General features: G+C 34.0%; 2 protein-coding genes across 5 annotated transcripts; both read right to left on the bottom strand.

Moving 5' to 3' along the window:
- Positions 1-4,046: 4,046 nt before the first annotated feature.
- Positions 4,047-5,272, bottom strand: LOC133291329 (S-type anion channel SLAH1-like). The gene is made up of 2 exons (XM_061489583.1): positions 4,403-5,272; positions 4,047-4,295 (listed from the first exon to the last, which is right to left on the bottom strand). Exons 1-2 carry the CDS (start codon positions 5,270-5,272, stop codon positions 4,047-4,049), a joined length of 1,119 nt encoding a protein of 372 aa, XP_061345567.1.
- Positions 5,273-9,957: 4,685 nt separating this feature from the next.
- LOC133291259 (aspartic proteinase-like) lies at positions 9,958-15,671 on the bottom strand. Of its 4 annotated transcripts, XM_061489481.1 has the most exons (15): positions 15,575-15,614; positions 15,450-15,489; positions 14,082-14,459; positions 13,912-13,972; positions 13,254-13,348; positions 13,025-13,137; positions 12,660-12,828; positions 12,530-12,569; positions 12,343-12,407; positions 11,728-11,841; positions 11,499-11,563; positions 11,226-11,382; positions 11,026-11,145; positions 10,401-10,489; positions 9,958-10,262 (listed from the first exon to the last, which is right to left on the bottom strand). In XM_061489481.1, exons 3-15 carry the CDS (start codon positions 14,451-14,453, stop codon positions 10,178-10,180), a joined length of 1,545 nt encoding a protein of 514 aa, XP_061345465.1. In that variant the 5' UTR covers positions 14,454-14,459; positions 15,450-15,489; positions 15,575-15,614; the 3' UTR covers positions 9,958-10,177. The 4 variants fall into 4 exon arrangements, with proteins under 4 accessions (XP_061345465.1, XP_061345467.1, XP_061345464.1 ...); XM_061489483.1 differs by lacking the exon at positions 15,450-15,489 and having other exon boundaries at positions 15,575-15,671; XM_061489480.1 differs by having other exon boundaries at positions 15,454-15,605.
- Between the last annotated feature and the right edge of the window lie 276 nt (positions 15,672-15,947).

The raw sequence follows: 15,947 nt of genomic DNA, 5'->3' as shown, positions 1-15,947 counted from the left end.
TTTGAAATCATTAAGATCCTAAAATCCGGTCATGATAGGAAGCATATGCTTCACACAATCATGATACATGATTGTGTGAAACCAATGCACTCTATGAAAAGAACATAAAGGTTCAAACGATTTTGATGATAACAAACAAGCATGGAAAGAAAGCTTCAAGGTGCAACCATAAAAAAGAAGTCTAAACAAGATCAAGACTTAAGCTTCAAGAGAAGTCTCTAAGTCCAGACTCAGAGTAATATACTATAGGACTTAGGATTATTTGTAAATTGATTCCTTACAAGAACGAAGCTCAAAGTATTTTTCAAATACATGCATTAAATCATCTTTTGACCTTCAAATACATTCTTAACATGAAAACATATTTTTCAATGTTCATAAAATGTTTAAACAATATTTGAAAAGGATGTGAATCAAGAAAAAACCATTCTAGGGCGAAAACCAACCTTTCAACTGGTTGGTAATCGATTACCCTTCATGGTAATCGATTACCCACTTAATGGTAATCGATTACCTACTGTATAGAGACAAAAATAACGGCTATAAAACGGCTAGTTTGCAAAAATGAGTAGGAAAAAGGCCATGGGGGCCCTCTATAAATAGATACTATTGTTCCCATTGATGGCACACACTTCTTGATCATTATTACTCATTAATTCTCATCTTATTTCCATTTTTCTTGTCTTCTTGATCATAAATTCTCTTTGAGCTTTATTCTAGTAAGAGTGTCAACAACTATTGTTCTTCAATTTGCGTTATTTGTACTTTGAGAGTACTTAGCCATTATTAAACACATTCCTTTGGTTTATTGAGTAGTTAGGGGAGTGAACCCTATACACTTGAAAGGTCACCAAATACCTAAGTAAATTTGGAGTGAATTGTAAGGTTACCAAGTACCCGTAAACTTGGAGATTGAAAGGTATCCAAGAACCCGAAGTCTTGGAAGATTGTAACGGTTTGTCAAGCACCCGTGAAGCTTGACCATTAGTGAAAGAGTTGATCGAGCGGCTTCAGTCTGGACCTAGGTCACAAGTGGTGGTGACCAAACCAGGATATATCATGTTTGCAATTCTCTAAACTCTAAACTCTTTATTTCTAGCACTTTAATTGCTCCTTTGATATCTTGTATGTGCTAGAATAATCTCTATAATTGTGACATATTATATATTGTAGATTGTTTGAATGTATTGATTAGCTTTCCACATATCAAAGTTTGGTTGAAATAATTATTTATAAACTAGAAGGGGGCTTTTGCGAAAATCTTGTAATACTCAATTCACCCCCCCTCTTGAGTATAGAAGCCACATTCCTAACAAATTGTAGTATGCAGCGTGTGTTTAATACATGACCATTTTAGTAGACCCACAAATTACTCGCAAAATAAAAGAATTCTCTTAGAAAATTTTCTTACTAATTGTCTTGATTTTAAACTCCAAAAATAATCAATTTGATTATTCTAGATTTTACCAAAATCATAACAATTAAATTAATTTTCAAAATTAATATAACCATTAATCTAGATTTTGTTTCTAAAATCAAAATAATCATAATTTTATTTTACCGGAATATTTAAAATCAAAAACTACGCGCATAAACTATCATACTAGTCGGTAATGACATAATAGTAAATATGCACGTATGACATGTGAACATGCAACAATATGGCACCTTCCTATTCTATATGATATATTATCGCAAATATCATGTTAATCGCACATATAATTCATACCAATCAATAAAAGCATTAAATAATAAATTTTAATTACTTTAATCCATAGCCTTCTTATTTTAAAGAAAATAAAATAAAAATAATAAAATATTATAACTTTGGAATTCGACTTTCGCCTAGCCCATAGTATCTGTCTCGAGCCCCTTTAGGGTTTCCATGGGCCCAAAAACCCAAAGACCCAATCCTTTGGCGAGAAACCCTAGGACGCGAAAGAGGAACCCTAGCCGTCAGGTCTGCCGCGCAGTCATCCGAAGTCAACTCAGGCCGAAACTCCAGGGGAAGGACCGCCACATAGAAACGAGTGCACCGTCGCCGGAACCACCCAAAAAGGTGGCCGGACTCTCCCTCACGCTCTCATTCTTTGCCAGAGAGTGGCTGCCACTCTCAAACAGTTGCGTCCGTCTTTCCGTAGGCGCGTGGAGGATCTGACGGTGGCGATCCACCCACTGTTGTGTTCGTCTTTCCGTCCTCTTTCCAACCATATATAGATCGCTCCATTCTGAGATCGGTAAGTCCTAGAAAAGTCTCTGACAGTGCTGACTGCGCATCTTCCTCGCGATTCCTCGATCTTGAACTTTTACAAAATATTGGAAAAATACACATAAATTCCGAAAATAAATAAAAAACATCAAGGAGGAAACCTAATCATATGGGATTAGCCTCCTTGTTACAAATCGAGAAATACACGAGAGACCCTAACCATGGATTAAAGCATTTTTACCGATTAAAATTTAAACTTTTATGAAAATGAACTATAAAGAATTAACAACATGAATATCAATAACAGATACAGAATAAAGGTGCCATATTTTCAAAGTCACACAGAAAAAGAAATAAATCAAAACTGATCTTAATCCCCATTACAATCCGGCTCTGATACCAAATGAAAGTATATCATCAAAAACGCGAAAGCGCATCGTACCGATGCGATGAGGAATGAAGACACCACTTTGATTACCTGGGGTGAAGAAGCGAGCGTGACGATTTCTCACCTTCAGTTCTCCTTGTCAAGCCTCACGATCTTACAACAACGCACCACGAACGGTCGCAATTTCGCTCTACGGTTGATCTTCCAGGCTATGACTCAAGGGGATCAGGGGGTCGTGTGGGCAACCGTTCAGATGATTAACATTTGCCTCTTTGGTTGTGTTTCTGATGTCAGTAACCCTAGGAAGCACTAGAAGAAAAGAGAGTTTATATACTCTGCCCAATCCAAAACTATCCTTAAGCTTTATGGGTTAAAATTGGACTTTGGGCTCACTCTCATTAAAGCTATTGGGCTTAAGTGAAAAGAGCATACTAAACCCAACTCAAAAAGTGATAGTTTGTGTATTTACTACCATGGATAGTCGATTCATTATTTCGTCTATTAATTTGTAACGCAACTGAAGCTAATTTTGCTTTATGATTTCTAATCACCAATTGAATGTCTTGACCGCTTGTTGGGTCTTTATGTCTCAGAGATTAGAGGAACTCAGGGATTCTGTATCTACAATATCTTGGTCTAGATCCATTCTTAACCGTTCACTTAGGCCTACTTCTCTCCTTTTTTTTCCCTTACTTTTTTTTTGGGGTAATAAAGATGGTTGCGATCAGGTCAGGGGTCATGATCATACTCTTATTATTAATATGTGTATCATTTGCTCAAAGGGAAGTCCTGCTACTAGTATTAGAAATTATGTTTGTTTCCATGGGTGATGAATAATATGTTCACATGGGAGGGAAAAGGAGGAAGAAAAGACTTTATAATGCTTAACCACACTTATCTACGGATGTAGCTTGAGGTTTGCATTGTCTCTCCAACTTTGAGATACTTACAAAGAGGCAGGACACTCACCTCCTCGTTATTTTTACCAAGAAAAAACCCTTTTGATAAAGCTGTTTTGTAAGAAAAATAAAAATAAAGTTGTAACTTTTTTTTGTTTTTATTTTAAGAATCAAATTTAAAAAACCCGTCTGAATTGTTTTTTATTTTATTTTGTGTTTTGACTTAAAACAGTTTTAAGAATAATAACACAATCAAATATATACTTACATGGTTTTATTAATGTTATGTTACATAATATAAGTGTAGTTTTCAACACACACAATAAGGGAGAGAGAGAAAGTAGAATGATAAAATAGAAAGAAAAACATGTGGATCTCACATTTTTAATGTATGTGTAAGAAAGCGAAGTTATGTTACGTAAAATAATAAACATAAAACCCTACTTATATTTGGTGAAAACGATTTGTAAGGAATAAAAAGGTATTCATTCTGATAAGTTGATATACTTTTATTTGCTTCCTTCCAGTGCGAATTGAAGCGATTTCATTTTCAACTCATAATGGGATCATTTGCATGCAGCAGCCTCTCAATTTTAAGTAAAGTTACAACCATCAAGACAATGAAAACCAACACCGAGACTACACATATGACCAGCATTAACCCAGAGGCCATGCTACCTTTCACCTCTTGAGCATATTCCACACAAGCTAGGCCAAGGAATGTCAAAGGGAATGAGTAGACCCACCACGTAACGTTTAACCTTTTCAAAGATTTCTTGAACAGGGCTGGCCTGCAAGCCTGTATTCAAGCAGAAAGGTATATAGACTCGTTAAAATGAAATTAAACTATGGAGCTAGCTAGTTACACTCAAAACTCTTTAATTTGAATCAGACACGGGAACGTACCTGAGACATAAAAAGGAACAAAGACAGAAAGAACAGCATCTTTGATGGGGTGACAAAAGCACCTGAGATGGATTTCCATGATACACTTGCAACGCTTGGTGCAGCAAAAAACAAGAAGTAAGCTGGCCTTAGCACTGTGGGAAACTGGTTGCTACTTGTCAGACGCTGATATAGTGTTACAAATAGAATTAAATAATGTGCCAATCCGAGTGAGAACATTGAAACTGCACTCTCTTTCCAACCAATTTCTGCAATGACTTGAGCAGCCACCAAGTTCCCTATAACTGAAACCTGGCTTACTGGGTTTGCCACAACTGATAGAAACCGCTTTTCAGTTGTGAACCATTGTCCATATAGCTTTACATCAAGCAGCAATATTACAAATGAAAAGGCCAAGCAAAGAACTTGATAGTAACAAGTTCTAGGAACAATCACGGGTGCTGATTGAAGCATGAGAAGCCAAGAAATCCAAGGAATATACATGCAGTTCACTCCAATATGATGTGAAAACTCTCTCTTCACCATATCAAACTGCAGGATGCACTTGAGCATGTAAAGAAAAGATAGAGTAGTTGCAATAAGCACTGACAGACACCAAAGTAGTAGAAATGCAATGGAAGGAAGCACATTAAATCCATGCCAGAGAGTTTGTGAGTCCTTGTTATGTTGGCTCAAACTCTTCCACAGTAAAGCTTGTGCACCAAAGGAAAGACATATGAAAAAGTAGCCTGCATGGAGCTTGGTTAAGATTGGTAACTGTGATGGCTTGGTGATATCGGTCGGGTGGGTATGGTTGTTTGCACTAGTATTGTTCATGGAAGCACTTACGACAACCTGAATTGATGGCTTGATCTCAGCCTCACCCATCATATAGTTATAGGAGTGATTTGGGATGTAATGATATCTCTCTCATTTAGGGGATTTATATAGTGCAAAGTAGAGGGTTCCAAGAGTGGAGTGAGGAAAATTGTTAAAAGATATAACATAAGCCGGTTACTAAGTTTTCACAATGCTTAACTATTTTTATTATGCTCAACGTTTCCCTCTGTAATCTGTATATTACTTACAACTCACATTTTACCACTTAGATTAAGATGTCAAGCTGTCACACCATTTTGTAATAGCTTTTTACTTTTGGATAATCCCCTTATCATTATAATTGTTGCTTTATGTTGGATATTATAACCTCGTGCTCTTTCGTGTTCAATTCTCTTGTATTCCAAACAGGCACTTTTACGTGCACTCCAGACCCTTGTGTGTAGGCAGCATTTTACTTTTGGGTGATAAGTGATAACTATACTATAATCCTTCATCCCTGGCTTTGGAAGTAATTATAATTCAGAAGCTCATGCAGAAATTGGGCTAATAAGCTGCATTATCTTAATTCTACGGCACTAGCTAGTTACAAAATAAATATCCAATTAGCATGATCTTATGACATCATTTGAAATAAGTGGCTTAGCCTTAGAAGCAGATAAGAATCTCTCTCAGTTTAGTGTTTGTAAACTTTTTAATGGTATCTGACATGTATTCTCTTCAAGTGGACACAGTTTATAACGAATGGATAATTAGATGGACACCTAACATTGCCAATTTGAGAGGGATAACTGAAAAAGTATAAATTGATGGACCTAACAAATATTGGATAAAATGGCTGTTTCACGTGAGAGCAAAAGAAAAAGCAATGATGTTCAGTTAATTGCCTCCATTGTCTTTCTTTTTCCCTTTTAACAAGCAGTGGCTGAAAAAATATACGGTTTTTTTTCTGCTTGGGGGGGTTTTGGGTCGTGGATTCCACTTAATTAGTTACAATCCAGATGAACGGGCATGTTACAAATATGATCCTTTCATTCTCCGAGAGGACGGTTAGCAAGTTGACCTTCCGAGATGAAGCAAATAAATAGGGGGAAGAGGGTGTTTATGGCTAATAAAAAACTTGCCTTTTATTTGCTTTTGGGCAAATTATCTTGGATCCTAAAATCACAAATTGCCAAAACTCTGAGTCAGATTGCATTCAACTAACTCAAGGATTGACTTGACCCACCCATTTCGGTGTCCAAGATATGGAAGAATAGAATTTCAGGAGTTAAGGCTATGCCCGAAAAGAAATTAGGTAATTGTTATCCACTTAGATTTTAATATATAATATATGATTAAATAATAATAACAAAAATAAATTTATATTCAAATTACACTTAATAACAAAAGTCAAAGACATTTTTTTATGGCTGAAGATAAAAGAAGAAAACGCCAAAGCCAACTTGTTAGCCTCAATTTTATGCAATAAAAAAAATATATTTTTCTTATGTTGTAGGAAAAAAATTATCTCATATTGTAGGAATAAAAGTATAAGTGAGACCCACAGATAAGAGGAAAGAGAAAAAAGAGTGGTGGGACCCAATCCATTTTTGTGTGTAGGAGAGTTGTTTATCTCATGTAAAATGAGATAAACATAACCCATAAAAAAAATCACGAACAAGATAATTTTTAACACTATACTTTAATATTTTTATGTTAAGTAAAATGTCATGTTAATCTTATTAATAAAGAGAAAACTCAAGTTATTTAACAATGCTAGTACATAATTTTACTTATTACTAAAAAGAGTGTAAAAAAATTAAAAAATTATATTACAGATTATGCATACGACCCATTTTTTTACAATCATTTTATTATTGTGAGACCAAAATAAATTAACAATTCGTATAATTATTTTTATTATCATGAATTAAAATCAAATTAAATATTATCAAATAATATTAAATGAAAGTCATTAATTTAATTTGGATATAATGGTAACAAAATAATTATAAGAGATTATCAAAGATTTTACGGGTACTTGCTAATTTACAACATACATACTCAGATCTGAGGGGTGTATTGGATTGAAATTTCAAAGGATTTTAATGAATTGTTTTTGGACAAAAAAATCCGTTGATATTCGATTAGAATTTTAATAGATTGAAAAAAAGTCACGTGGTATTCGATTAGGATTTTAAAGGATTATTTTAGAATCCGTCCAAATCCGTTGGTATTCAATCATGATTTTAAACAATAGAATCACAATTTCGTGGTATTCAAAAATTCGACGATTTTAATGAATTTTCTATTGGTGTGGATTTCGTGAGACTTTTTAGTGAAAAATATAAATAGGATGCATCTATCACAATCTCACCCTAACCCCTAGGATTTCTTAAGATTCTTCTCTTTCTTCCTTTGGCAAGTTGACTGCTCGAAATTGGGTTCCGCCATGGGAGCTTCATCAAAACTAAAAAAAAACATATTTTTGAGGCGTTTTTATCACAAAACAACCCAGAAACAACAAACCAACGAGATTTTAATATAATATATCTAAAAAATAACATATTTTTGAGAAATTTTGGAAGTTTAAAAAGTGTTTTTTCAAGCTACGGGTCGCGGTTTTTCTTGGCACAAAAAGTGTGATTTTTGTATTAAAATAAAACAGCGAAAAAATAACAGGAGAACTAAAACACTCAAACCAATTTTCGTTTTACATCAATGAAACAATATCAATTTAAAGAAAGATTGAAACTTTCATAATATGAACCCTATATTTCGTAACAATACATTCATGAACGAAATTCCTTCACTATTGGAAACGGTTTCAAATAATTTTTGTGTCAATAGATAACTAAAAACTTGTTTCTCAAAAGCCCCTAAGCAATTTAAGGTTTCAATGTATCGACTGAAAAAAAACCCAAGGTTTTCAAGATCAATTGCAAACAATTACAAACGAAATTTTATCATGAACTTTAGATTCTATATGCAAATTTAGAATTATTTTTATAATTAAAAAATTGAGTCTTATAATCATATATGCATAACTTTGATACCAAATGTTGAAGATAATTTTCAATCCATTAGATATGTGAAAAGCTGTTGTTTAGTAATTTTGAATGTTTGTTAAAAATTATATTATGTTTTACTGATTGAGAAAATTATATTAGGTTTTACTTTTTTTATTAATTTTATTGCATTTCTTTGTTATTTTTTATGGGAAATATTATACTTACAACCTATTTTTGTTTTCAAACTTTTACAACCATATCTTAACCGTTGATTTCCGTCAATCAATGGTTATTATTTTCGCAAATCAAACTCAAACTCATTGAGAAAATTATATTAGATTATATTAGTAATTTTTGAGATATTTTCAATCCGTTGTGAAGTTTACTTTTTTTTTTTATTAATATTATTGCATTTCTTTGTTATTTGTTTTTATTGACTCTTGTAATTTTGAATACTTGTTAAAAATTCATATAGTTTTTTAAAATATTATAAATTCATATTGTCCTTTCAAATCTTATGAATTCTATTAAAATTCTTTAAAATCCAATATTATGAAATCTTGATTGTAAAAAAAGTCTATAAAATCTCTCCAATTCTAAAATGTCTTTTCAAATCTGTAGAATTTTTTATCTCAAAAAAATCTTTTAAAATCCTAATCCAATACACCCCTTTTAAGTATGACCCTTTTTCTTGACAGACACTAATTGTGAATAATTTTTTCATATGATGTCGGGTGAAAGGCGTTGAGAATGTCACGGTATCAAAGGATGCCTCAATTTCAAGCAACCCAAACATCACATTACATACTGCCCACCCTAAATACAAACGCCGCCACCATTTCAATTTTCTTGGCTTTCCCTTTCTAGTTACCACTAGCCATTCTGTTGAAGTACTCAGTTCAGTCAATTGTAAAACATGTTACAGAAGCAACAACATCAGTTCCTAGTTTCCCCTTTGTCATTTCTGCCACATTGAAATCATCACCTAAGGACTGGGACACAAACAATTGACCAACTGCAATTATTACTTCAAAAGTCAAACGATATCTGTTGTTTGAAACCATGCATACCAGTATTGCACCATCGTACTATAAGATTCAAGTTCAGCTATACAAATTCAGAGATGTATCGATATAAGATAGGATTCACAAATTCAGCGATACAAATTCAGAGATGTATCGGAAAAAGAATTATATTGAACAATCATATACTATATCATGTGATACATATCGTGTATTATACAATACAAAAATTAAATTAAAATTTCTAATTTCTAATATAAAAAAATAAAAATTTGATTTGTCATTTAAATTAAACAAATATAAAAAAATATTATTGATTAGAAAAAGAAAATAAAAATTTAATTTATGATTTAAACTCAAAAATTTATATTAATAAAGAAAATAAATATTCTAAATCTATTCAATATTCAGAATAAACAAATACATAATAAAAAAATCATTTAGAAACTATAACGAATCTAGCCAAGTCTTTTTGAAATTTGAATTTATATAATATCAATTATATTATATATTTTTAAAATATTTTTTATTATATTTAACTTACAATTCACGATAATACATGATACATATCAACATATCTGACTCTTCTGTTTTTTTATTTATCAATATAGATGAATTCTGATATTTTACTTAAAAAAAAAAACTAATATCATTGAGTCATTCAATATTAACACCATGCACGCGCATCTTGCAAAATATAAATAAGCGGGGGCGAAAGGCATCACGAGAGCTACATCTATACCCTTCAATTAAAGATGCATACATAGTCTAGGGGCCCACATACATCTGTGGAGCTATTTTGTCATCATCCATGAGGGAGAGGAACACCCAAAGTATTAATTTATATACATAGAAGCCCGTACTCTAGGCACATTATAATTGCAAGGGTACACAAAGTAAGGGCAAATAACGGTCACCACAATCCGAGACACTAGGGACATTCTCTATGCTGCTTCGGCAAATCCGACTCTCAGATTACCAAAATCAAAGACTGTGTGATAACGCCCCATAAAGACATCTCCAAGAATCCTGCATTTATGGAGAGATGCCATTGAGTGAGAATCAGATCAGATGCATCACAATCCAAAGACAACGAATAATTACAAGAAAAAAAGAAAAAACAAATCTAATAGTGCACGTTCAGGGTAGTAACGAAATTTAATGTACCAGAGAGGGCCACGTGGAGGAGGGATATCTATAGCAGTAAAGCCACTAATGCACTGAGCCGCAGGACCTTCACCCACCTTGAGTATGTACTGAATGAACCAAATAGAAAACTGAATGAGAACAGAGAGCATGAAACAGGACAACATTCGTGCATTAAAACCACGTAATTGCAGTATCTCCTCTTCCTCCTCCAAATTTTTTTTTTTTTTCCAAACCGTACACCAGATGATCGAAGGTATAAAACAACTTCGTAAAGCAATAAATCCAAGGGTATAAATTTTTTCACTAATATGTTCGATTAAACCTTATACATATAGCAGATATGAAATCAAGGATCAATCAACCAACCAACAATTTTTTTAAGGAAAAAAATAGGGCCACACATTTTCTGTGAATAGGACATGTTTCTTTAGGTAAAGTTATATGATAGACATGCAATTGTAAAGACACTGGAAAACCTTTTAGCGGCTGATGCAACTATTCTAATCTGTTATAGGATGTTGTCTTGTCGTTCAGTACTATAATTCCAATCTCTCTACGTGAATCTATTTTGTTTTTATAAAATTAAATCCAGTTAGTGATCAGGCATTGCAAAAGCAACCAATCTGGTTTAAAGACATCATACCTCCTCGGGGCCAAGGTCATAAGTTTTTCCACCAATAGTGAAGGAAACTACAGGCAACGAAGAGATATTCTCACAGTCAACAGATGATTCTCCCATTGGGCTAGGCATTTTATCACAAAGCTGCCATATCATCAAGAGGCTGAGAATCAAGAGGTGCAGCAAGATACTCAAATAACAAACTTAAGAGACAACTCACTCACGTGATTGATATAGCTTAGTATGTGATCTTGTGTCTGATTCTGGCTCAGCTGGTTCTGCATCCAAACAACCGCCATCTCACATGCAGAACAAGTAGCACCATGAAGACCACCAGATGATTTTCTTTCATTCTCATCCACCACACTCTCGATACCAACACTAAAGAGGAAAAAATCAAAGACTAATAAAATGGCAATCACAGTACGTTAACTATATTAAAGTATTTGTGTAAATGGCCAAAGACTCAAAAGAGTAAACATATCTTTGGGCCTTACTTAACACCACGAGACCCATCAAAAGTGCACAATCCAATTTGGGAACAAATCTTCTTCGGCTGTGCCTAAAGGAGTAAAGCAAATACCATAAGAAAATTCATTCTACTAGATTATCATCTTTCAAACATACCGCTCTTAGCCACAATCTAGAATCTAATTAATCGTTATTCAAAAAAAAAGAATCTAATTAATCAAAATATGTCAAGAACAATTTACAAATCGTACTCACTTCAGCCAAAAGCAAGTCCATGATTGTTTGTCCATACTCTGCAACAACAGCCTTACATTCTTTGCTTACAACTCCAGATGCTCCAATTGCATGGTTTATCATAGTAATCACAGTCTACAATAACAAAACCACATATGTGGTCATAGAAACAAATTAGTTAAAAAAAATTGTTAAAACCTTTTTTCATTTGGTAATATAAACAACGCAATTACAATTGTCAATTTCTAAAGGTCTCAAAATTAATGTTGAAGAAATTGAACATGAACTGAGTAAGAGACAATTTATCATCGTGGAGACCGGAGAGAACCAAACGAGTGCAGTATAAAATAACCACGTTAAAATTGAAAACTATCTAAAAGCAAAATAAAAGGAGGCATAATTGATACCTATTATAACTTGGATATGCGTTCAACAATCAGAATTTCAGATTATCCATAAGCAATTTACTTGTTGATTATTTTATTTTACATTTGAATCAGCTTCCCTTTTCATTTTTCCTGTTTATCTCAGGCGACAGTTGCTTTTCATCAGCGCCAAATCTAACAATCTATCAAATTCTACAGTCAAAAAACAAAAGCTAAATATCAATCTATATCTGTAAGCATTTACTCATACCGTTGGACCTGCCAACAGAGAAGTCCCTGAGTCTGCAATTGCTGAACAGCCATCAGTACAATGTCCTGAAGGACAATATGATCAGGTCAGTCTGACGAATTAAAATAATGACCCATTTATGAAAATGCTATCATATATCACAGGTAAAACAAATTGGCATTACTGCTATTAAGTTTTCTACACATACCAGTTGGTTTACCACCAATAAGTACATCTCCCATATCAAACTGAAGGAGGGGAAAAAAAATATTAACAAAATAAGGTAAACCAGAAAAAAGTATTACTAAGTATTAAAAAAATTATATTTAATGATTAACCTGCCAATATCCCTTTCTTGTCACAGGGACATAAGTGTGATTTCCCTTATAGTGAGCAGGATCAACACCACCAAAAACAATCTCACCCCCTTCCTCTTCCTCTGGTTTACGGTTGAGCCAAAATGAAAATACTGGTTCCTTGATAAGACCTTGTTCAACCATATTGTACCTGTGACACGTATGTTCTGATAATGAGATGGAGATTCAATAAACTTCTAACAACATGAAAAAGAGCAGCTTGGTGCTATGATGCTTCCAATACCAGGGTCGGACACACTGTGTGAGTCTACAGTACGCAGGCAAAAGGCTGATTATATAAACTTCTAACAAAATAATAAATCAAAATTTAAAATGTGAACATGTACCACACTGGAACAGCGTTTCCAACTGATATCTCTTGAAATCCAAGTCCCAGTATACCATCAAACTTGGCCACCAAAAATGTAACACCAGGCTCCCTAGTTGCTTCAATAAATTCCTGATGGGGGTCAAAAGGTACTCGATGTCTCGATCAACTGTTAATCAATATATTATAAAAGAAGGCAATTCAAACCCTCCTTTATTAGTAAAAAAGGGATTGATGATCAGCATTACCTGGTTTTTTACAACTATGTCACCAATTCTGACATTGTCATAGCTAAAGAAACCAGAAATTGCTCCAGTACCATATTGAATTGCAGCAGCAGTCCCTAAAAAACAGCAAGAAAAAGTCTTATAAAGAAAGAAAGCATCCCTTCTACTTCTACAGGTGTAAAATGTCAAGTGGCCAAAAATAGAACATATAAACACAAACGAGAATCATAAGATATACCAAACCAAATTTTAATATGTCAGAACCTAGGAACTTCCAACAGTGCTATTACCAATAACCATGGGGTGGGTGGTAAAATTTCTAACTTTGGCTCCTTCATATGGTATAGGTATATTATGTTCAGACCCCACCCCGTTTCACTCATCATTAGGAAAGGAATACATGCTTGTTCCTATTGACACGCCACAGAGACAAAAAAGACAAGACTTCAAACTACCCCGACATATGAAAGAATATTAAGCAGTTACTCAAATCTCAACGCTTAAGTTTGCCAATTCATAAAACGAGAGAGCTTAATATTTTTTAGTTGATCAACAGAACAAAGCGCTTCCCCCAAAGAATTGTCAGATCAACAAACTGCAAAAGCTCAATCGCAGACTAAGCAAAGTGACAATCGAAGTTAACTTTGGAGCTTTATAAGAAATAACGAGGGAGACAAACCATTTTTCCTATAGGTATTTGATTTGCTAGACTTGTACTTGGCATGGAAGTAGCATGCAACCTGAACCAAAAAGCAAAATGAAATGAGCAATTAGACAAACGAGTAAGTAAATAAGATATATATTCCTAAGTCATAACTAAAAGTCGAGAGTATAAAACTAGAAGCTCACCGAGAAGGTACATTTTGATGATGGCACCCACAAATTAGAGCTGCCTGTATCGAAAATGACAGTGAACTTCTGAGGAGAGGTTCCAATGGCTATTTCACCAAAGTACTGAGCATCCAAGTAATTTTTTAACGCAACAACATCGGTTTCCTCAGGGTCACCAAATTTGTTTTGGAGATGATACTTTTTAATGGAAGCTCGGAAAGGCTCAACTTCTTTGGATCCAATTCGAGCAGCAAGCCGGTTGTTAGGATCCAATTTAATCTTTTTCAGTCCAATCCTACGCAGTCCATCATTGGGTGCACATGACACCGCAGAAAGTAACAGGGTTGACACAAACAAACACCAGACGACCTCATTCAATTTGTTACCCATGTTCTTCTGTTCATCCAAATTAATAAATTTAATTTTAGAATAACATATCAGCACAAAAAAATTATCCAAAATTAAGAAGATGAGGGGAGGGTTAACAAGCGAGAATGCTACATATAATAATGAGGGGCCGTGACAGTTCAAATTGCATGATACATTTCAAATTTTCTCGTGTCAGCGTTCGTGTTTCCTAAAGATAATTAAACCATGTGTACCCAAAAAAAAAAAAGATAATTAAACCATAAACTCCATTCTGGCAATCCAATGCAAACAAAATATTGAAATATGAGTTACATAAAGATTTAGAAGCAAAACAAAATTCATTGAGTGGTATCCAGTAAAAAAGAAATTATGCGCGATAATACTAATATGGATTACTAAAATAAAAATCCAGAAATTGATAAAAAATAAAAATTCAATAACGGCATGCATTAAAAAATGAGTCCTGGATATTATGGATCAAACATAGAGGCCTACATTGCAGAAGACACGAGAAGGGAAAAAAGGAAAATTAAGAAAATATTTCTTAATTATACTAATCTGCGACAGCAATGCATCAAATATTGGACCCAAAAATTCTCCAAAGGTCCAAAATTCCACTACGTCTAAACTCTCTACTTGTTATCAATATGCACCCACCCCATCCCTTTGGGTATGCTGTCCAGTTATTTATTCTCTTATGCACAGTAATCTATTATCCTCGAAAGTATCCCCCATAGATCCAACATCAACATATTAGTCAAAAAGACATCTCTATCCAAACGATAGAACACTAGCCAATAGAGATCTTTTCTGTTTTCAACCAAAAGAAAGGAAGTAAAAGAAAACTATTTCAAGTTGAACAGAATATCAAACGTGATTATCTTATAATTATAATAAAACTAGAATTGCCGAGAAAATCTGCGCATTAAAAAAAATAAAAAAACAATCCGATTAAAAGAAATAGAACTAGGAAAACGTAAAGAGTCAAAACAGTATTGAGTGAAACAGATCACATACTCACGGCTGTTTACGATGACGAGAAATACAAGCACAAAACCTTAGAAACAATACTCCAGTAAAATGTGTTAGAGAGAGAGAGAGAGCAATTAACAATGGAGATTGGAGGAATTCGCGGAGGTTACCAATGTATGGAAAAGAGAGACGCAGAAGAGAGAAGGCACTTTACTATGAATGACACTGTCACACCTTCTTTTCCTGTGCTTCTAGTCTAGCCCTACCTCCACTTTTAACTATTATTCCTTTCTTTCCGCCTAATAACAACGCAAGCCCAATTTAAAAAAATAAAAAAAAAAGAGAGAGAGAAAGAGAAAGAAAAGGCGGTGTAATCTTTCAAATCTCGCCGTCCATTTCTGCATGATCTTAGATAAACCCAAACGCATCCACGTAGTCACGAATGAGGATGGGCTCGTTCCAATCCAAGCGTAAGATCAAGAAAGAGAAGAGAAGAGAACGGTCGATAAGGCATGAAGATACGTTGCGTGGCGGTTGGGTTTG

The sequence above is a fragment of the Gastrolobium bilobum genome, unplaced genomic scaffold (genome assembly GCF_033153095.1).
Source record: "Gastrolobium bilobum isolate Gb01-03AN ecotype WA unplaced genomic scaffold, APGP_CSIRO_Gbil_v1 utg7904, whole genome shotgun sequence".
Lineage (NCBI taxonomy): Eukaryota > Viridiplantae > Streptophyta > Magnoliopsida > Fabales > Fabaceae > Gastrolobium > Gastrolobium bilobum.
Note: the sequence above shows the minus strand (reverse complement) of the source record. Positions and strands in the feature narration are given on the sequence as shown.